Below are 21,139 nucleotides of genomic sequence, written 5' to 3' on the forward strand. Positions count from 1 at the left end.
TTCTCGAAACAAAAACACAACATACCGCTTCGAAAATTTATGTACCGAGGTCTTTCCACACTTTTCGAGTAGAAAGTAACAAATAACCTTACGAAAAAACATTAGAAGTTCCGAATCTCTTCCGGAAAACTACTGACCTGACTAGTACACGTCATCATAGTGAGCCACAAAGGAATTCGAAGTCTTCACGGAGTCAAATGAGCCACTGCATACAGACGGCTTTTTTTGAACTCAACCACAATTTTCATATACTTTCAACTAGATCTATTTATAGTCAAACGAGTGTGATAACTAGCAAACAAAGTTATGTACTGATATCGGAATGCTCCTAAATCAAACCAATAAGAGTATGACCAAAATATAGGGCAAAAAAAGAAGAAAAGTTAGAATATTTCGCAATTTTTCAATTGAGCCATTAATCAAAGGGTATCGGCTGATCACAATTTGACCACCCTACTTCTCAGTTTCTCTCTTCAAAAAGTTTTGGGAATCTAGAGAAAAACGGAGAAAACTGACAGATGAAACGCGTTTGAAAGTCTGATTGATAAGAATTGATAAATCATGTTACAAGAAAAAAGAAACAAAAGAAAGACAAAAATGAAAAAAGATTCAAGATATTGTTCATTTGTTCTAGATTCATCCAGAGGATGGTTCGAGAACGAGCCATGAAGCACACCACTTTGATTCAAATTCTGTGTAGAAACACCGAAGTTGACGCGCAAAAAGTGTGCTTTCTTAGTGCTTCTTTTGTGGACGAAATAAGAAACGAAGTTGGAAAAAACTGAAGAAACGATGAAAAACTGAATTCAAAAATATTCAGAAGAGGAAAAACATGAAAAATTACATAAGATCAATGAATTGCTATAAAATTCTTGTAAGATCAGATGACCTCTAAGATAACGATTGTTTTATATGATAATTGACACCTCAGTTCAGACGAATAAAAGGTTAAAGAGACCGTTTATGAGAAAAACTGAAAGTTAGAGACGGAATTCAGTTACTTTTTTATTGGGGATTGTGGGAGAATAAGAGAGATGTGCTAGACATTGAACTGGAGATATAGTGGTGGGGAGACTTGGTACAGTCTAGAGCATTGGGTTGGGGAGTGCGAACGTTTTCATCAATAAATTATGATAATATTTATTTATAGTGCACATTTTATTTTATACACCTTGTGAAAAGAGCATACATATGATAAGGTTGGCAGAGATTCCGAACATAAAATGGTGGCACAGAATCTGAAAAGACAACAAAACATAAGTCTACTGTGAACTGGAGAAGATCTAAAGCTGAGCTCAAGAACTGCTGATAATTTTTCAAACGCATTTCGAAAGATTCTAAAGCAAAATTGAACTGCTCGGAAAATCGAAGTGCTTTGTTCAACATGGTCACAAAGTTGGCAATTGGCAAATAATTTACTATGAGAGTAAATTGTTTTTTCTGTCTTTTCAGAAAATTGGTACTCACATGGGAATTGATGGTTTTTCGGTACAAGACAGTAGTTATACTAACCAAGAAAACCCTGAAGTCATAGCGGCGTTCTTCCAGGTTTCGCTGAAAAATCGACGGATAATTTTGCTCGACTTATTGTGAATCTTCATAACTTTTAAAAAAATTTTCATATTTTTACAAGATCTATTTGGCAAATGATAGGTGAAGACACTTCCTTCATTTTTGCTAATAGGGTCAATATCCTACTACTTTAGATATTTCAGAAAATACGGGAAACCTGGCATTGTATGAATTCAAAAACACCCAAAACCCAAAAGATCTGCGTACCCCTACGCTGGTCATTCCCATGCCAGTCCGCAATGAAAATCTGGAAAAAATCGTTCCCTGCAAACTCTGCAACCAATCAAAACTTTCTGATCTTTCAACAAGAACCAGAATTCCACGACATCTGAAACAAAAGAGTGTACTATAATTGAATGCAATAAATCATTTATCACAAGTTTTCCCTCGTTCCATTGGTCAGATGGGCATGCATACATACCAGTTTCCTCCTCTTATCATGCCCAAAAAGTTCATTTTTAGGACAGTCGTTAAAACTTTTCCTTTTTTCAGAAACTGCCTTCTGTTTCAATCATTTTTTGTCCATGGTTCCCATTCAAAGAGACGTTCCCAGTGTTTTTTTTGTGTGGGACCATGAACATAGAGAGAGAGAGAGAGTCAAACTGAGCTTCCTGGTATTTACTTCTTCTTCTTTCCTCTCTAGAAAAAAAAGAATCCCAAAAACTTTATGCATCTTCTTTTTCGTCTTCTTTCCCGTCGTCCCTCTCAATCGGCCATTTTTCGAATTTACGAGCTTCGTCAAAACTGAGGAGGACTCAGGCTCAGAAAGGATTCGGAGGGAGACGGGAGCTCAGTTTCTCTCCAATTTTGGAGATGAATAGAGGAGATAAAGAACGACATGAAATCTCCATTTTCAAGTGTTCCGAGGTTCTCTTTCTCTCTTTATTTCTCAAGTTGTTGTGTCCTGTTGTTAACTGATTCTCCATTTTTAATATTTTATACATTCCCCGCCTATCAACAAAACCTCTTTTCTTGTCTTTTTCTACCTGAAACTGTTCAATGTATTCTATTCTATTCTCCCCTTTAACATATTCTGTTATTCTTTGTAAATTTGATGATAAATGTTTTGTACCCATTTTATTTGAAAATATGTATTGTTGAATTCGTTCGAATTCATCCTCAAAAACTATAAAAGTTCTCGAACCTCCCCACAAAAACCAACTCTTCTTCCCAAAACAATCTCTCCTTTCCATCTGAAAAAGCGCTTCTGGCTGGCCTCCTATTTTTTTCTCCTCGTTTATCAGATGTGTATGTTATAAAAAATTCTGGTAAAACATTCATTGACGGGGGTGGACGGGTGGACTCGGATAGAGAACCAACTTTTTAAAAGTTCAAGAAATCATGTGATGGATGATTAATGTACGATGTTTTCTTGGTTTTTGAAAGATCTTCGTTTTTCGTTCTAGGTGGTTCAAGGATAGCTCCAAAGAGTTAGTGCAACAGACTTTTTAAAAGTTTTGGTGGATTAATGTTATCAGAATTTTGACCTACAGAGATTAATGGAATTCCATCGATTCTGTAGTTTGAATTTTCAGTATTATGAAAATGTTATGTTCTGAGCAGTATTGAAATTGTATTCATGAAGTCTAATTGTTGTATAGTAACCTTTAGATCGGGTTTTCATCGCTTTATCGTGTTTTAAGCCGGCCTTCTAGAACTCAGAACAAATAACATTGCCAGAAAACCAAAAAATCGCGCTTGATTGAAGGATTACTGTAGTTTTATATAGTAATTCTGACGCTTACTTCATGAGAAAATGGTGTGTCTTCAAAATCAGATACGGAATTTAGGATTCTTAATAAAAGCTTAGCTTGTGCACTTCACTCAGCTTTTTTTCCGTATATTCAACCTTGATTTTTCAATTTTAATAAACCGAATACCTTATAGACGAGTTTTGAGCTCTTCCAGTCCAGTAAGACTTGCTAGAACTTTTATAACTTTTGTGACTTGATAGGGTTTTGTTGTAACGTTTTGTACAAATATCAACATTAGAGTTCTTCATCAATAAAGACTGTGCACAAGTGGTTAGTTTTACTAAGAAAAGTCATAGTTCCTAATCTAATGACAAATGAATTCACTTCTCTACACCATGCACTATTGAACACCTCTGATTCTCTATTCCAGACAAGAACCCAAAAAATAAAACCTGTCTAGTTCAATAGAATCAAACGATGAAAAAGTGTGTGCGCACTGTAATTAGTCTCCTCATATTCTCTCATCCACTGGCTTCTAATCCAAATTTCAAACATACACCTCGTCCGGTTCCTCCGGTCATTCCGTTTGCTTTTTTGTTTATTTTCACCTTGAGCCACCGAGCGCTCAAGAAAACAATAGACTTCAGATGCCATTTGCAGATTCTCCATTCTCTTTTCCACCCTCATTTCTTCCTCTTATTAATGAATCACATTCTAGATATTTTTTCGATTAATTTTGGTTTTGTTCAGATTTTTCAATTATATTCTTCTGGAAGATAGTCTATAATTGCATATATATTAAGGATCCTTTTTTGCTATTGAAACTGACACATTCTGTATAGTAGACCGAATTCATTTGCAATAAGAGAATACATCTATTGTTTCAGTTTTAAAGAAAAGTACAGTACCGTCGTGGTAGACAGCGCGGTTATTCATACTCTGCGCTTTTGTTTTACTTTCTTTTTAACCTGATTTTATTTCACTTTTTGCCAGTTTTTCAATCATTTTTGCAGGTGATTTTAATACTATACGGAGATGAGATTGTTGCTTATACTAACTTTTTCGGTACTAACGATACGGACTCTGGCTGAAACCGCGTGAGTAGTCGAAAACTAGCACTAGCCGAGTGCTACTTGCTGATCATCGTTTTCTGATTTTCCAGAGACGTATCATGGAGAAAAATAACTAATACCCGCCTACCTACTAACCTGTATCCATTGGAATATACCTTAAATCTCACTACTTTTTTACCTGGATACGCATGGGAAGCTAACGAAAGAGATTTATCTTTTGAAGGAACTGTTTTCATAAAATTAGGTGTGAATGAAACTACAAACAAGGTTGTTCTACATTCCGATTCATTGGAAATATACAATGCGGTTGTTAATGATGTGAGTGCTTCGAAAGATATTTCAGTTGAAAGATTCTGATTCAATTTAAGATAAATTCATCGAATCTCACTGTCACTACATGGGAAGCTTTTCCAGAAGATCAATTCATAATTTTATATTTGAACCGAGAAGTCAATCCAAATGAACAATTTGAAATTATAGTAAACTTCAGTGGAAAATTGAGAGATGATATGAAAGGATTCTACATTACTAAATCTACGAGAGCAGACGGGCAGGAAATGTGAGCAGACATTCTGAAAATGGTCCAAAAATATTTATTCAAACAGGCTGAACGCTGTTACCCAGTTCGAAACCACTGCTGCTCGTTATATGGTTCCTTGTTTTGATGAACCTGAATTCAAGGCCACGTGGCAAGTGAATTTGACATATCCAACTGGATCTGTTGCCTTGTCGAATACAATTGAAGATGGGACAGTAACAAGTGGAAATTTTACAACAACGCATTACAAGAGGACTGTCAAAATGTCCTCTTATTTATTGGCGATTTTCATTGGAGACATCCAATATAAAGAGACAACGACTGATAGTGGTGTCAGGGTGAGAACTAAAATTTATTATTTTCGATCCTCTCCGGTTTGAATGTTCAGCTCCGAGTTTACACTGACCCAGCAACAATCGATCAAGTGGATAACGCATTGAATGTCAGCAAGATAGTTGTGGAGGGTTTTGAAAACTTGTTCGGAATCAAGTATCCAATGGAGAAACTCGATTTTGTCACTGCTTATGATTTTGAAGCAGGGGCCATGGAGAATTGGGGTCTTTTGGTGCACAAGTGAGTTGAAATTTTGTCGAAACCGATACAACATTTTTGCAATCTATCGAAATTCAGACCTAATTTCCTTCTTGGATGGGGTCAAGAAGTAGCTGAAGTAGTTATTCATGAGCTCGCTCATCAATGGTTTGGAAATTTTGTCACAATGAAATACTGGAATCAAATATGGTTGAACGAAGGGTTTGCTAGTTATATGGAGTCAATTGGCTATTCATTCATCAAACCTAATTTTGATTTTGACCATGTGAGTGTCTACGTAGAAGTTTTTCTGCACATTCAACAATTTCAGTTCCACCTGATGCAGCAATCTGAAGCAAAAGAATTGGATAAATCTATTCCACTGAATGAAATGACTTATACGGAAGATGGTAGTATTGATATAATTACTTTCTACTATCCAAAAGGAAGCTCGTTAATTCGAATGCTTGAGATAATAGTTGGAAAGGAGAATTTCATTAATGCACTCAGTTCTTACTTACTGAAACATCAGTACTCTAATACAGAGGACAAAGATCTCTATGACGCTTTGAAAGAGTTCCACCAGCCATTATTATGCGGGCCAGAAGAAGTAGATATTGAGGAGTTTGCAAGATGTTGGACACATCAAAATGGGTACCCAACTGTCTACGTGGAGAGTACCGAGACAGGAGTTATACTGACTCAAAGAAAGGAATCTCCGATCGAAGCCGACTTCAGAAAGTATGAAGAATGTGGAAACAGATGGGATATTCCAATTTGGTACCAGGAAGCTGGAAGTGATAATGAGTATATTCAGCGGAAATGGTTTAAGAAAGAAGACAATGAATTGAAGCTGACTGTTCAGGAACCTGTTATCATAAATGCCAACTCATATGGATACTATGACGTGGTTTATTCAAATGACTTGTATGAATCGATTGCAGCTCAATTGAAAAATAATAGTGAAGTATGAAAAACGCCATGAAAGTTTTTGATAGAAACAGTTTCAGACTTACTCTGACAACTCGAAACTCCGTGTGCTGATTGATGTTAACAAGTATGCTATTCTCGACAAAGTTCCAGTACACAATGCGATCCTTATTGCGGAGTCTTTGCTTAATGATAAAAGTATTTTCATCAGAGCAAATGCTGAAAGGGCACTGCTCAAAGCAAAAGCTAAATTGGAGAAGCAGAAGAAAACAATTGAAACTGATATTCAAGATATCGAGGTATCTTTTTAAAAGACAAGATATGAGGAAAAACTAAAACTTCTAGAATCGCCCAACAGAATCACCAAATGTCAATATGTTCTCCGGATGTGACTCATCTGAAACCTTCTTAGAGTGTTACAAGAGAACCTTCGACACTAACCTTGATGCATGTCTCACCTTTGAAAAGGATAAGAGTGTGGACACTACTGATAGACTAGCGGCTTGGCTCAAATCAGATAAGAGCGATGAAAGTAGACAAACAATTCTGAGATTATTGAGTTGTGGAGATATAGAAACTTTCAGGATGTGAGTGTAGCTGTTAGACAATTGATTTTTTATTTTTTTATTTGTTTTTAGGTTTGTGAGCGATACCAGCTATAATTGGACACCATTTGAGAAGGAGTTGATCGTGGGCTACTTTGAAAACTATTTATTCAAGAAGTATGGTCCAAAAGAAAAGAAGGGCAAGAAGGCTTCAAAATCGAGAAGTTACTTTGATGAGAAATCAATGTCTGCGAGACAATTATTGAGTACTCAACACTAAACTGTGGAAGAAGTACCTCTATTATAACGACACTTTTTTCAAAACCGCTCAGATTTGATTTTCACAATTATTCTCCATATTTTAATGTGTCTATGTAGGTTTTAACGATACCGTTATACTAAACAATTATGTATATATTTCGCTTAAAAATTTATAAAAATTAATATTCCCAAAAATGTTTTTAAAAAACATATTTTTCCAAAACGTCCTCTTACACATCCGCAAAAGGGAAGGCAAAGATCATGTAACATTTCTCTCCTCTCCGTCGATTCTCCCATTCCATAAAAAATCATTGGACACAAAAGAGCCATCCAGTAGCATCCAGTATTTTTCACATGTTTTCACATGTTGTTGAAACAGAACCCAGTAATAATAGTAAGCCCTCTCTTTGAATTTATTCAAACTTTCCCATTCCCATACAATTCTTTTTTTGTTTTTTTCGTTCCAATACTATTTGTGCGTGTTCCTCCCTCCCTCCTTTTCTCGTCCTGACCCTCCCGTTTATCATTCTTTTTCTCCCAATCGTTCACTATCCTTATCATCATTCTTTCTCACTTTCTGTCTATTCCATGTCCTTCCCACAGAACTATGGCTCCTTCTCTCAGGTGTTTTTTAAACCTTATCATCTACTGACTTAATTATAATAATCTGTAATTTCAGATGGGCCACCCGCCACCAAAAGAAACCAAAAAAAGCTGTGAGGTGAAATCGTTCGCCCTTCCAGTTTTTTGCACTTTGCTCGGTATTGTGATAACTGCATTCATCACGTGGCACATTGCTCGAGGACACTATACCACTGGTGAAGAGTTAGTCAATTTCTAATTATTGAGTCAAAAAACCTGGAATTTTCAGAAATGAAAACAACTCCCCGATTACAACTCCACTGCCAGAAGACACCGTTCCAGCTAGTGATCTACGTCTTCCGGATTCAGCAAGTCCGATCAGCTATGATTTGGTGATCAAGACGTATCTACCTGGCTACGATTATGTGGCGGATAGTAAGAATAAGACATTCGAAGGACAGGTGAGTAAACTATTTCAAGGGGGAAACGTTTTAGTAGTAAAATTGTTGATTTTTAAAAACGTTTTTCTGAATCAAAATCTGTGAGATACGGTAATTTAATAATTGAAAAAGGGTAACATTTGATTGACCTTAGCTAAAAACCACTACCATTAGGATTCTATAGAAAACTCACGCAAAAATTTGACTGCGCCTGTGGTACCCCAGCTTACTATTCTCTTTTTTCCAGGTCACCATCAAACTGAACATCACCAAAAGTGTTAAGAAAATCACCCTCAACTCGAAAGACTTGAATTATTCCGAGGAACTTATTAAGAAGAGCAGTTTATTCGTGAATGGAGAGCAGGTCTCATTCACACTCGACGATAAACAATCCACGTTTGAGAAGATATTCTTTAATCTTGACAGAAGTGTTGGACCGACAACTGACGCTATTCTTAAGGTTACTCACTTTCTTTTTTCTCTTACATTATTTTTTGTTTCTAGGTGTTCTTTGGTGCTCCTCTCCGCACTGACATGTCTGGATTGTATCAAACTACATACACAAACAGTCAGGGAGTTGTGAAAATGGCTGCGGTCACTCAAATGGAGCCGGTTTATGCTCGCAGAATGGTTCCTTGTTACGATGAACCTGCCTATAAAGCCACATGGACAGTTACTGTAATTCATCCGAAGGGAACCGTTGCAGTGGCGAATGGAATTGAGGACAAGACAGAGGATATTCAGACAGAATTCATTAGTTCTAGCTTCAAGACAACACCGAGAATGTCTTCGTATTTGTTGGCCATTTTCATTTCGGAGTTCGAGTACAATGAGGCTACTACCAAGTCTGGAGTTAGAGTGAGCAACATGACACCATTGTTGAATTCGAGATTTACCATATCATTCCATTTCAGTTCCGTGTTTGGTCTCGTCCAGAGGAAAAGAATTCAACAAAATATGCAGTGGAGGCTGGTGTGAAATGTCTCGAATATTACGAGGAATACTATAACATTTCCTTCCCTCTCCCTAAACAAGACATGGTTGCTCTTCCAGACTTTTCGGCTGGAGCTATGGAGAATTGGGGGCTTATCACTTATCGGTATTTCACAATTCGTAATTAACTTTTTACCAAATACTTAATTTTTCAGCGAGAACTCTTTGCTCTACGATCCAAGAATCTACCCAGGATCCCAGAAACGTCGTGTTGCTGTAGTAATTGCTCACGAGTTGGCACATCAATGGTTTGGAAATCTAGTCACACTGAAATGGTGGAATGATTTATGGCTGAATGAAGGTTTTGCCACTTTGGTCGAGTACATTGGAACTGATAAGATTAGTGATGGAAACTTCAGAATGGTAAGAACCAGAAACTGAAATTTTAATTCTATATTGAACAATTTTCAGAGAGAATGGTTCACAATGGATGCTCTCTGGACAGCTTTATCTTCTGATTCCGTTGCTTCTTCTCATCCAATGACATTCAAAATTGACAAAGCTATGGAAGTATTGGACTCATTCGATAGTGTCACTTATGACAAAGGAGGTTCTGTATTGGCTATGGTTCGCAAAACTATTGGAGAGGAGAACTTCAACACCGGAATCAATCATTATCTTACACGTCATCAGTTTGAGAATGCAGAAGCCGCTGATCTCATCACAGCACTTGCTGATAAGCTACCGGATAATGTGATTGGTCCGAAAGGTGTCAAATTGAACATCTCCGAGTTTATGGATCCATGGACGAAACAATTGGGATACCCGTTGTTGATGGCTACAAGAACAAACAAGACTCATATCTCGGTGACTCAAGAGAGATTCAAAATATTGCAGTCAGGAAAAGAAGAGGAGAAGTACAGCAACCCAATTTGGGGGTGAGTTAGTCACTCAATAGAAATCGTGGAACAATTTCAAATTTCAGATTCAAATGGGACGTCCCTGTTTGGTATCAAGTTGCCGGTTCGCCAGACCTTGAAATGAAATGGATGAAACATAACGAGCGACTCCTAATCAAATCCGACAAACCCATTATTATCAATGCAGAATCCAACGGATTCTACCGTGCTGGATATACAGATGAAATGTGGAAAGAGATCATTCAAATGTTGAAGGACAATCACGAACAATTCATTCCACAGACCCGTGTCCGATTGATTGATGACTCGTTCTCAGAGGCTCGTGCTGGTCTTCTCAACTACAGTGTCCCTCTCCAATTGATCACTTACTTGCAAAAAGAAAAAGAATATATGCCATGGTCTGGAACAATTGCGAAGATTCGCGAGTTGTTGGATATGTATGGAACTGATCCAGAGAAGGATGTGGTTCACAAGTTTATGATTGCACTGGCTGAAAAGACGCCGGCGAAGAGAGATGTCGATTTCATCTCGAAAAACTATTTGGATGACACGAAGTTCTTTGAAGTGTGAGTATACTTTTTGGAGATTTTTTGTAAAACTCTGTAAGATTGCTATATCTGTTTCAGGAGCGCTGGCCAAGGAATTCTCCTCAATGACTGTACTCATGGAGATCAAGCTTGTGCAGCTAGAATGGTGAAGATGTTTAATGAGGAAGTGATTGCCAAGTGTGATTCTACTAGAATTTTGTCTGAATGCTCACAGTGAGTGTTCCAAACCGCAACCTTCCATTCCTACTCTTTTCCAGAATCGCTGCTCCATTCCGAGGTGAAGCTTACTGTCAAGCTGTAAAGAATGGAGATGCTGAGACATTCAACAAAGTTTTCCATTGGTATAAGACTGAAAGAAATCAAGTGGAGAAAGGAAATCTGATGAATGCAATCACATGTTCAAGAGATATTATCACACTGAAAAAGTTGTTGTTGGATGCAATGAAGCCAGAAGGATCTTCATTCCGTCTTCAGGATTGTGCATCTTTGTTCACGAAAGTTTGTACAAATGATGCCACGTCAGATGCGATGTTGAACTTTATGATTGATAGATGGGATGATATGATGATAAGGTACAGTAATCGCCTGACCACACTACCTACCATTAATTTGATTTCAGACTAGCCGGTGACCACAGTGGATTCCACCGTATCCTCAGCTCTATCGTCAACACTCTTAAGACTAGAGGAGGACTCGAACAGCTCAGAAAGTTCCGGAAGAAGGTACCATCAGCAGCAGAACTTGGAATCGATAAAATGGAAGAGACAGCGGAAGTGACCATCACTTGGAGGGAGACTAACTTGAAATTCGTAACGAAATACGTTGAGGATCTCATGAAGAGACTTTGAAGCCTTTCCTCTCTTTACTATCATCATACGGGCTCTTTTTTCTTCTTAAAATTGAATATTTATTTGATTTTCACTTGTTTTTTTTCAGAATTCTATGCGCTTTCCATGTACATTTCCAGCCAAGAGTGTTATGCAACACTATATTTTTGTCTCGCTTTCTGTTTGCTGCCATCTTGAATAGTTGTCTGTTTTTTTTCAAAAGATTTTATTTTTTAATTTCAACTGAAAATAATTCTGTGAATCAATAAAAGAATGAGTGATGTGAGAATCTGAAGTTGGCATACTGAACATCTTGCGTCCATTTCAGTCAGACACGCGGCATCGAGGAAATCCAGACGACGTTCGATGTTTGTTGCGGCTCCTGAAATACTTATTCACCCTTTTCTGAAATTTCAGAATCCTGAATTCTCACCACATGCAGCTGCACCAGCACTCGCTCCACATGCTTGTACTATTTGTTGCCGCACACAATCGGTCACCTCCAGTGTTGCCCTGCAAGGAAAACACGTTCTTGTATACTATTGGAGGTTGATGTCGCCACCGCCACAGGTGAACCGCTGTGGATCCTATATGTGATCGCGCGGTGGCGTATATGCAGCTAGAAAGAATCAGGGATGTGTCCTATATGTGTCCATATGGATCCACGCGCGGTCGGCCGAAAAGCGTGTGGCGCATATGGATCGTATATGGATAGCACATCAGCATTAATTCTACCAACCGTATTTGGTTGATTATTCTGTATGAAACACTAGAAAGGCCTAATTCATTGTTGTGATTGTTATGTAATGCTATAATGTTGTTTTATTTTTCCTTTTTCAACTTGTTCACTTTCCATTTCTCGGACTTGTACATTTTCTCCGTTTTTTTTTCAAAGTTCTTCATTTTTTAACAGATAATGGCAATATTTCGTGAAAAATTGAAAACCACACGGGATTTCATATAAAAATAAAAAATTAGATTGGCGTTATAAAACAATTTTTGATGCTCGAGCTTTTCTTTGAACTCTGAAAGAAAAATTATACCCGTCGATGAAATTCGAAGTCTTGTATTTTGACTTTACTTCGGTATGACAACTGCTTATTTTCTTACCTTTAAATCCACCTGAAAAATATGATTTCTTATCATACCGAAGTAAAGAAAAACACAAGAATCGAACTTCTCAACATAAAGTAAAACTCAAAGTTACTTGAGAAAACGACAAGTTTTCTATTGAAAAAAGAAATTTCCGCAAATTTAAATATTTTTATTTTTACTTTTGAAGTTTGTCATTATCTGTTTTCAGCAAAAATAATTAAGAAATTCGCTGAAAAACTTCGAGAAACGGAGAAAATGGGCCCGGACTTATAAAAAATAATGTCGCGTCGATTTACGGTAAACAACACGCCCACGTGTAATTCCGGAGCGTCGTTGCGGCGGCTGGCCGCTAGGCTCAAATATGGACCATATATGGAACGTATATGGATGCTATATGGATGCACGCGCGGCCAGTACACAGAAAAGACGACAGCACATATACGCCACACGCGCGGTCCACGTTTCATTTGGGGACACATATAGGACGCTATATGCACACTTTCACATATAGGATCCATCGCGGTTCACCTGTGTCATTGGCTCAGTGGCAGAGCGTCTGTCTAGTAAACAGAAGGTCGCTGGTTCGATTCCAGCATGAGGCACCGAAACTTTTTGCAGTTTTAATACTCACGGACAAGAATTATCATTGACAACCAAGCTGGATTGACCACATTGTTGCATTCGGTTGGTGAGTGGGACTTGCTCGAAAGATCTTTGAAGACAATCGATGTTGTTCATGAATAAATCTTTTCCATTTCCACAAGCGAATTCGAAGAAAGCATGGTTTTGTAGATAAGCAAGAGCTTCTCGTTGTGGGTCTCTTCTGGATAAATTAAATTCTTTGTAAAAAGAAAGAGTTCGGATGAAAACTGACCCATTTGCATATGAATAAAACACATTGAAACTGACACAGTAGGTAGCTGCAGCACCAATGCAACTTGTTAGTTCATCGAAGTCTCTGGAAACAAAAACTAAAATCTGAATCCAGTGAGAAATTTGTTGAAAACTACTTGCAAATAACCGGTAATCCGTGAGTCGTCATTTGTGTCAACAGGAATTCTGAACGAGGCAAATAGCCATCGTCTGGGACCACTCCGTATTTTCCGAGATACGATATGTAGCAGTTATATAAGGTCTGTAATAAAAAAAATGAGCTTAGAAAAAAAGAAAAAAAGTTTGGCATGTGGTGGGTTTGAACCCTGATTGCTTGTCCCAGTTGCAAAATTACTACCAGTTGCGCCACGCAACGTTTTTAATAGTTTTGCACGCAAGGCTCTGATAAATCAGAGCTTACCTGAGGAGTTGAGCATTGCTGTGCGTTTGAAAAGTGAACAAAGACCAGAAAAATAAATGCAAGCGATGAAATCATTTCAGAATTTTAGTCAGAATGACTCAACTCAAAACACGAATAAATCGTCAGTCAGTTCTCGAGTATTAAATCGAACCAGTTTGAGTTTTTTTCTGTTGTAAATAGTTCAACTCCAATTGTGTAATTGAATTGTGAAAAAAAAGTCCTGAGTCAGTGTGAAATGAAACCAAAAAGGAATCAAGTGGTAACCGAGAAGAATGTGTTTCGAAGAGTGACCATACATGGTCAAACACAGAAAAAGGATGAGTCAAGAAGAGTGTCAATAGATTGAAAATGTATCGATACTTTATGGTTGACAAAGACTCACAGAATAACAAATCGGGGGAAGAGAATCAGAAAGAAGAAGTGGAACTTGTAAACTTGATTAAAATTTTGTGAGTAAAAACAATTGAGATCATTATGGGATTGGTGTCCATGGATTATCGATCAGTCTCTTCTCGAAATCCTCCTTCTTGATATTAGTTTTGAATGCAATCGAGCTCCATCGACTCGATTCAAGATCCAACATGAATTGATCTGTATCGATCATTAGTCGCTTGTTGGCGATTTGTGGTCGGTATTTCGTGGCTGAAATTTATTACATTTTGATGGCTTTTAAAGAAAACTTTAGCGAAACATACTGAGTAAATCGAGCCCAATAATCGGATCAAGATCCGCATCGTCTGGAAACGGTGCCCATGGATGGTCGGTTCCGTAGATGTTTTTGTCGACTGGTACTATCACTGGATTTCCGTATGCATCGAACACTTGTTGTTGTTGCGGGACGACCGTTCCGTTTCGATACTGAAAAAATTTCTAAATTAAAATGTTGTCAAATTTCAGATAAAAACCAATTGAAAACTTGTCAAAACCTGATTTTCTACAAACAAAATCAATACTAACCTGACTTGGTTTCTCATCCCGACGTCGATCGTTTCTGCGTTGTTTATATGGAGCTGACTCGCTCCGTTCGATTCTTTCCCCTCGTGAACCAGCCAATTTAATCGCAATTCTAGTATTTCCAACACGAGTTCGATGCATTTCGACTAACGCCATCTGCTGATCAGTTTGGTTTCCGAATCGAACGAATCCGGACCCTTTCGAACTTCCGTCGACAAATCGGAACATTTTCGCACCGCGACACGAGTGATATTTATCGAAAATTCGATATAACTCGGCATCGGCCATATCATCGGGAACTCCTGACACGTGGAGATTGAATTCCGAATTTCTGGAATTTTAATACATAATTTTGTTATAATTTTCAAGAGAAATAAACTTACGGATTATAACTGTCATTGGCGAAACACAAATTGTAGCGAATATCTTTGAATCCGGGAATTTTGACACCGTTCAAGTCGAAAAGTGTTTGACGAGCCTCTTCAAATGTGATAAATTCGATGAAGCAATATCCTTTCAGCTGAAAATTTAATGAATTATTATTATTGAAAATTCGTGAAACAATTGTTGTTATCAATACCTCTTCCTTGACATAAACCCGCTTGACTTTGTAGGGAGGATGCCCGCTTTCCTGAAAAAAATCAATAATTTTCAGAGAATTTCTAGTAAAAAACCTACAGTGAACACTTGATTTAATGTATCCTCCGTCCAATCTGTAGGAACATCTCCAATCCAAAGCGTTCTTTGTGCATTGTTTCCGGAGAGTGAGATGGCTGGTAGTTGAGTAACAGGCAACGCCGAAATAATTACTGGCTCAATTGTTTCAATTGTGTCCGGAGTATCTATTGGTGTCTCTGATCCTCTCTCTGATCCTCTCTCTGATCCCGAATTTTCAGAGATTGATGACTGTGGCGTCGGTGACCGGTCTTGGTCTTGTTCATCGATTTCAAGGTCCATTTTCTGAATAAAAATAATAAAAATGAGAAAGATATCGATTATAAAATGGGCAACGGGTGAACGGGTGAACAGAGTGTAAAAGAGACAAGCGAATAAGCATGAAAAATGACTGGGAAAATGACAATGAGATATGTGAATAAGTCCGTTGCGTTCTGTGTTTCTGAAAGCTGCGTTCTTTGTGTTGTCCGCGAGGAGTACACGGCCGGGAGAAGAGGACGCGTCTGCATTTCCTAGGCCAGTCATTTGCGAGGGTGTTTAAAATTAGTTTTTTACAGTCAGAAAATAATAGATGAATGGATTGTCGAGATTGAAATTTAGAAAAAGAAATTAAATGTAATATAATACATTTAAAACGAAATATCGGAGTTCAGTTCACAGATTTCTGGTTTCCAAATTCAGAGTTTAGATCTTCAGATGTTGGAATGTTGGAATCTGGTTTTTTGATTCTCAATTTGGGGTTCGGAATTAAAAATTCTTTTGTGAACCGAGTAGTTACAGATGTAAAACTCAAAATTGATCAGTAGTAAGTACGTTTTTAATAAAGACATTGAGGAATCAATTTTTCGCGTTTAATTTAAGATTCAAGATATAGGATGTTCGATTCTCCAGATTCAGAATGTAGGATTCAGGAAGTCTGAATATCAGAGTTCTTAGTTCAACATACTCGGTTTCGATTTTGGATAAAAAAATTCAAGGATCCACAAGAGTCAAAACTCGGAATCCAGAATTCAAGATTCACAATTAATGATTTAATGATTCAGACTCTGATATTCATAGTTTGAGATTCAAGAGAAAAGATTCAATAGATTCAAAATACAGGTTTCCAGAATCCAGGTTCCTATTTCAGGTTCACACTCTCAGATTCAAGAATCCTGGGTTTAAGAATTCTTCATGAATCAAAAAATCACTATTTCAAGATTGAAATGAATCACACACGTTTCCAAGTGTCCATCAGAAAGTAACATCATAAACTGTCTCTATCAATCACTTTTTCAATCGTTTCACCCCGTTCATTGCTCACTTTCTTCCTTTCATTTTCCATTTCACCGTTCCTTTTCAAAAACTTTTTGAAATGTTCAATAACGCTCTCCGGAGTTCTATTTAGTTGTGACCTTCTCTTTTCTTTTTCATCTCTTTTTTTGTGTTTCAAAACGTAGTATCTGTTGTCTGTAGTCAAATATAAGATCTCTCTTCATCTCCACGCGGCAAATTTGTTCCCGATGCGGGGTGCCAACCTAACCTTAGATATTTTATTTACTTTTGTACTCGTTCGCTCCCCGTAACGACTCGCGCGCCAACTTCTTTTTTCTATCGTTTTGACAGTGCAATTTCGTCTGCGTCTTGAGATATATTAGAGTATTTGGAAAAGGAAATGGACAGAAATTGGGAGAGTGGTTGGCAAATGGATTGTGACTTTTTATGGTTTGGAATAGAGTGGAAATTGGTTTTCTTTCGGTTGGAAAGTTTGATTGTTTGATTTGAATCTCGAAATGAGAGCCTTAGTTTGCATTTCCTGGATTCTGTATTCTGGTACTCGAATTTCGAAATTCAGGACTCAGAATCTGAAATAATGAGTGTTGAATTCTGGCTGCTAGAATACTAAATCTTTAGTCTTGAATCCGAAAACCGAAAACCAGAATCTCAAAGTTCTGAATACAGTATACACAATTCAAAATTTTGAGATCTTAACCATGAATCTGGTCTTCTGATTTCTGAATTTGTGAATCCGAAATCTTAATTTTAGAATCCAGAAACGAGAATCCAAAGATGTGATCCTCCATAACCCTGAGCCCTCAATCTATAATCTAGTATTCAGAATCTGGGTTCCTGATTGCCAAATCTCAAAAAACCAAAAATTGTGCACTTGAAATTTGCTAGCTGATTTGCAGTTGATTTCTCTGAAAAATACACCTGCCTGACAACCTGATACACATTTGTATTCCGTTCCTCTTTGTTTTGTAACTGATGTGTTCACTCATCATAATAGTAAGAAACAAACAAACCAAAAGTAAACTTTCTTCAAAAAAAGTTGGCAGTTAGATGACAGGACAGCTAGAGTCCACAGATCCACGCCGACCAATTTTTGGGTACTTTCTTGGGAAAGGTTACGGTATGTTTGTTACGACATGTTCCACATCTACGGCGCCACTTCTCTCGTCCTAATTACTGTATAACCTCTAAATCCACTCGAAACTATTTCAAAAGTTGACCTTTCCGAATGAGAATACACACAGACACTACATGAAGCTATTTGCATGCACTGCCAACTGGTTTTCTGCGTGTAAATACCTATTATATTCTTGTGCGCGGCACAAACAGTTTGCTTGCTCACTTTGATTCTTATCACACTATTTTTACATCATTACACTCAAGTAGTACAAGTGGAAACTGATAAACATATTTAGATTTGTGAAACAATCCTTAAAACAATGGGATCGACCTTTTTGTTTGCTCAATCCTCCGGGAATAGCTCTTTTTTGCAGTTTCCTGCCATTTCGAATCAAAGTGACTTTTATAAAGTATGTAGAACTTGCGATTGAATAAAATATGTATGCAGTTGATTTTTGAATTTTCAGGAAGAAGAATTTGAAATGTTGGGGAATATAGAAATATGAGCAGGGAAGTATATTTTGAGCTACCTATAAATGATGTTTCTGCTTTGAGCTCAGTTTTATGGCCTCGGTTCATTCAGAGTTTTAAAGTTTTAAAATGATACTCCCCACGATACGATGTGAGAGTTCGGCTCACAAGATAATGCTATATGATAGGGTCAGTTCGAATTCATGGTCTTCCATAAGTACCAATCTAATCAGCCATTCTCCGAGCGAGCACACCAAACCGCCCATCTTTCAGCTGCTCCAACCCTGAATTTCAAAGTCGCGCCTCCACATTTTGCACCCTAAACCGTTTCCATACTACATACACCATCTCCTTTTTTTGTTTACCATCCAACCGTGTACCATAAAATCAATCACATTTTCTGCCATGTTGCGTCCAAAATTTAACAAGTTACTGCCCCGCCTCGGTGGTTACCTGTGCCCCCTGCTCCACCCTTTTCTCCACTTCTGCTCCCAGTGCTCCCCGTCGAAAGCAGCAGTCTCGAAGGCGAAACGAGGGCATCCTCAAAAGACAAATAAACCAAGTGTTGCTCCTGCTCTCTCTCTATCTTTTAGCTGCTTCTCTACCTGAACTCGCGCAAGGATGCTCCACCTGACTTGATTTGATCTCAGACATTTTTTAAAATCAAGTAGATATCTCTTTTTTTTCTTCAAAAAACAATATATTTGTAGTGTGTAGTAGTTGTTCTTTTCTCTTTGTCATTGTTTATTGCTCTATCCTTTCGCCTCCCCTTTTGTGCTCTCGGCTAGGCATCCTAGCAACTCGGTGTCGACTAAGAGGCATGGAAAAAAGCACTTTTAAATTATTTGTGACTAGGAATATATCGAATTTGTGTGATTTGGACGGATTTTTAGTGTCCATTTTTGTGATTCTGCAACTTTTTCGTGGCTTCCTGACAACCGAAATTCCAAGCTACAGTAGAGCGCATTTTGAGAACCCCTTTCTAACCAGATTCTTGATTTATAATCTTCCAAAACAATCGCATTCATTTTTAACTTTTTTCTGCAATACTCTGTTTTTCTGTTTTCTTAATCCCCTATCTATCTTGACGTCAATACCCAAAAATTCTCTATCGCCGTTGATCTATGCAAATTCACTCCTCTGGTCTCACTTTCTCTATGTCAAACAGTACCTATTCACCTACTCTCATTCTCTCTCTCAATCCCTTTAATCGTTTTCATTTTCATTTTGCCCCCTTTCGGTTCAACCTCATCTTCCCCTCCTTGCTTTTCGCTGTAAATCGGTCAAGCAGGTAGCCGCAGTTTCGTATTTAAGCACCTCCTCGAATCGTTCCTTTTGCCACCTTATAATCCCCGACGACGACCCTCTCTCTCTTTTTTCTCTTTCTCTCACTTTTTTTGTTGGAAAAACGTCCGGAGACAATGATGGCCTTGGCGGGAAAAGAGAGAGAGAGAGAGAACGGCCGGAAACTGTTTTGGCTCATCTCTTTTCAATATCGGATTTCTGCGGAAAGAAAAGCGATTTCTCGTGGATAAAGATGACCATTAAGTGTTTCAATTTTTGGTTTTTATGGCGACAGATCAGAGTCTGACAACACTTTTGAGATCCGTCTATTTGAAGGATGAGATGAAAACCTGCTACTTTTTGTGGCTGAAACTTTAATTTTTAATTGAAAATCACTGTTTTGGAAAGTCCCTGTAGAACTTTTCATAATAAAACTAAAAAAAGATGGACCCTCATTGGTCCTTCTGGCAGATTCTATCGTAACCCTGACCGCTTTGGCACCGCCGAAATGTTAGTTTTTCGAGACTAATTTCTCAGAATCTATGTATTTTCGATCTATTATATTTCAAGTCTTGGAATTTTATTATTTCTTTGAGTTACAGATTTTATTTCTGCTTGTATAGAAAAATAATGACTTTTGACTTTTGACTTTTGATACTAGATAACTTATCCGTGCAACCCAAATTCTGAGATAAGTCCTTAAATCTGTTTTTAAGATGCTTCCCCCTTTATACAAGTTTCTATTAGAACTACTTTTCCCAAAACCAAAAACTTTTCTTTTCAAACCATTTGAGAAAACATTGCATAGTTCAAAAATGCATGTCCAAGATCCGAACGTTGATACGATTTTAATCCTTTCCACCAACAATTCGAGACCATAAGTCCTACAATTTCTCATGGACATTTATTCTTTTTTTTGCATTTGTCATTCAATTCGAAACTTCTGCACCAATGCGCGAGACAATCCGTGGTTTCTGCATCTTCCTTTTTCTATGTTCTGTGTTTCTGTTTCTCCTCTCGTCGCTGTGGTCATCCATAAATCCTCCTCACTTTCGCCTTCTTTTTTGAATGCTTCTACCGGCTATCAATCCCGATTCAAAAACGATTGGCTGTAGCCGTAAGCCATTCATTCGTCCTTCTTTTTCTTTTCTTCCAATATCATCATCGTCAGGGAGGCCGTCCCCTCCCACCCCCTCTCTTTTTCTTCCGAATCCAGTTCGGTTTTCGTTCGCCCCATCCGTCAGATCTCATCTCCTTCACGGCCCTTTTCTATCCATCTGGCTTCTTCATTTCCCTAAAACCAAAACAACTAAGAAACTGAAATGACGAAAGATGTTCGGATACTCACTCTCATTCATTCCATTCACTTCTTTCATTACCGAATCCGAATGAATATCCCTCTTCCGATTACGCAATCATTGCATTTCTCCCAAATTGGCAACCATCATTCGGGCTGCTGTCTATATCTATCATTTTCCGATTTCTTCCGTATCTCACTTTACTCTAATTATACACTTTCTCTTTTTCCTACATTTTCTACAGTGGGAAAAGGTAGTCCAGAATCGCCTCAGTAGTCGTTTA

General features: G+C 37.8%; 4 protein-coding genes across 4 annotated transcripts; 2 read left to right on the plus strand and 2 right to left on the minus strand.

The window, feature by feature from the left end:
- Nucleotides 1-4,301: 4,301 nt before the first annotated feature.
- On the plus strand, nucleotides 4,302-7,163 carry GCK72_017628 (uncharacterized protein; the record flags this gene model as incomplete). Its single annotated transcript, XM_053732176.1, has 10 exons — nucleotides 4,302-4,363; nucleotides 4,429-4,657; nucleotides 4,708-4,898; nucleotides 4,945-5,215; nucleotides 5,266-5,450; nucleotides 5,508-5,694; nucleotides 5,740-6,375; nucleotides 6,419-6,637; nucleotides 6,684-6,925; nucleotides 6,977-7,163. 10 exons carry the CDS (start codon nucleotides 4,302-4,304, stop codon nucleotides 7,161-7,163), a joined length of 2,409 nt encoding a protein of 802 aa, XP_053581089.1.
- A 569-nt stretch (nucleotides 7,164-7,732) lies between these two features.
- On the plus strand, nucleotides 7,733-11,415 carry GCK72_017629 (uncharacterized protein; the record flags this gene model as incomplete). Its single annotated transcript, XM_053732177.1, has 12 exons — nucleotides 7,733-7,768; nucleotides 7,824-7,969; nucleotides 8,016-8,187; nucleotides 8,414-8,626; nucleotides 8,671-9,024; nucleotides 9,081-9,265; nucleotides 9,315-9,522; nucleotides 9,571-10,037; nucleotides 10,085-10,585; nucleotides 10,646-10,780; nucleotides 10,825-11,139; nucleotides 11,187-11,415. 12 exons carry the CDS (start codon nucleotides 7,733-7,735, stop codon nucleotides 11,413-11,415), a joined length of 2,961 nt encoding a protein of 986 aa, XP_053581090.1.
- A 218-nt stretch (nucleotides 11,416-11,633) lies between these two features.
- GCK72_017630 (uncharacterized protein) lies at nucleotides 11,634-13,858 on the minus strand (the record flags this gene model as incomplete). The annotated part of the gene is made up of 6 exons (XM_053732178.1): nucleotides 11,634-11,776; nucleotides 11,828-11,907; nucleotides 13,121-13,312; nucleotides 13,364-13,447; nucleotides 13,500-13,624; nucleotides 13,784-13,858. The coding sequence occupies 6 exons, from the start codon at nucleotides 13,856-13,858 to the stop codon at nucleotides 11,634-11,636; spliced, it is 699 nt and encodes a 232-aa protein (XP_053581091.1).
- Nucleotides 13,859-14,255: 397 nt separating this feature from the next.
- On the minus strand, nucleotides 14,256-15,694 carry GCK72_017631 (uncharacterized protein; the record flags this gene model as incomplete). The annotated part of the gene is made up of 6 exons (XM_003112268.2): nucleotides 14,256-14,425; nucleotides 14,479-14,641; nucleotides 14,741-15,068; nucleotides 15,121-15,257; nucleotides 15,318-15,368; nucleotides 15,416-15,694. The coding sequence occupies 6 exons, from the start codon at nucleotides 15,692-15,694 to the stop codon at nucleotides 14,256-14,258; spliced, it is 1,128 nt and encodes a 375-aa protein (XP_003112316.2).
- Between the last annotated feature and the right edge of the window lie 5,445 nt (nucleotides 15,695-21,139).

The sequence above is a fragment of the Caenorhabditis remanei genome, chromosome V (assembly GCF_010183535.1).
Source record: "Caenorhabditis remanei strain PX506 chromosome V, whole genome shotgun sequence".
Lineage (NCBI taxonomy): Eukaryota > Metazoa > Nematoda > Chromadorea > Rhabditida > Rhabditidae > Caenorhabditis > Caenorhabditis remanei.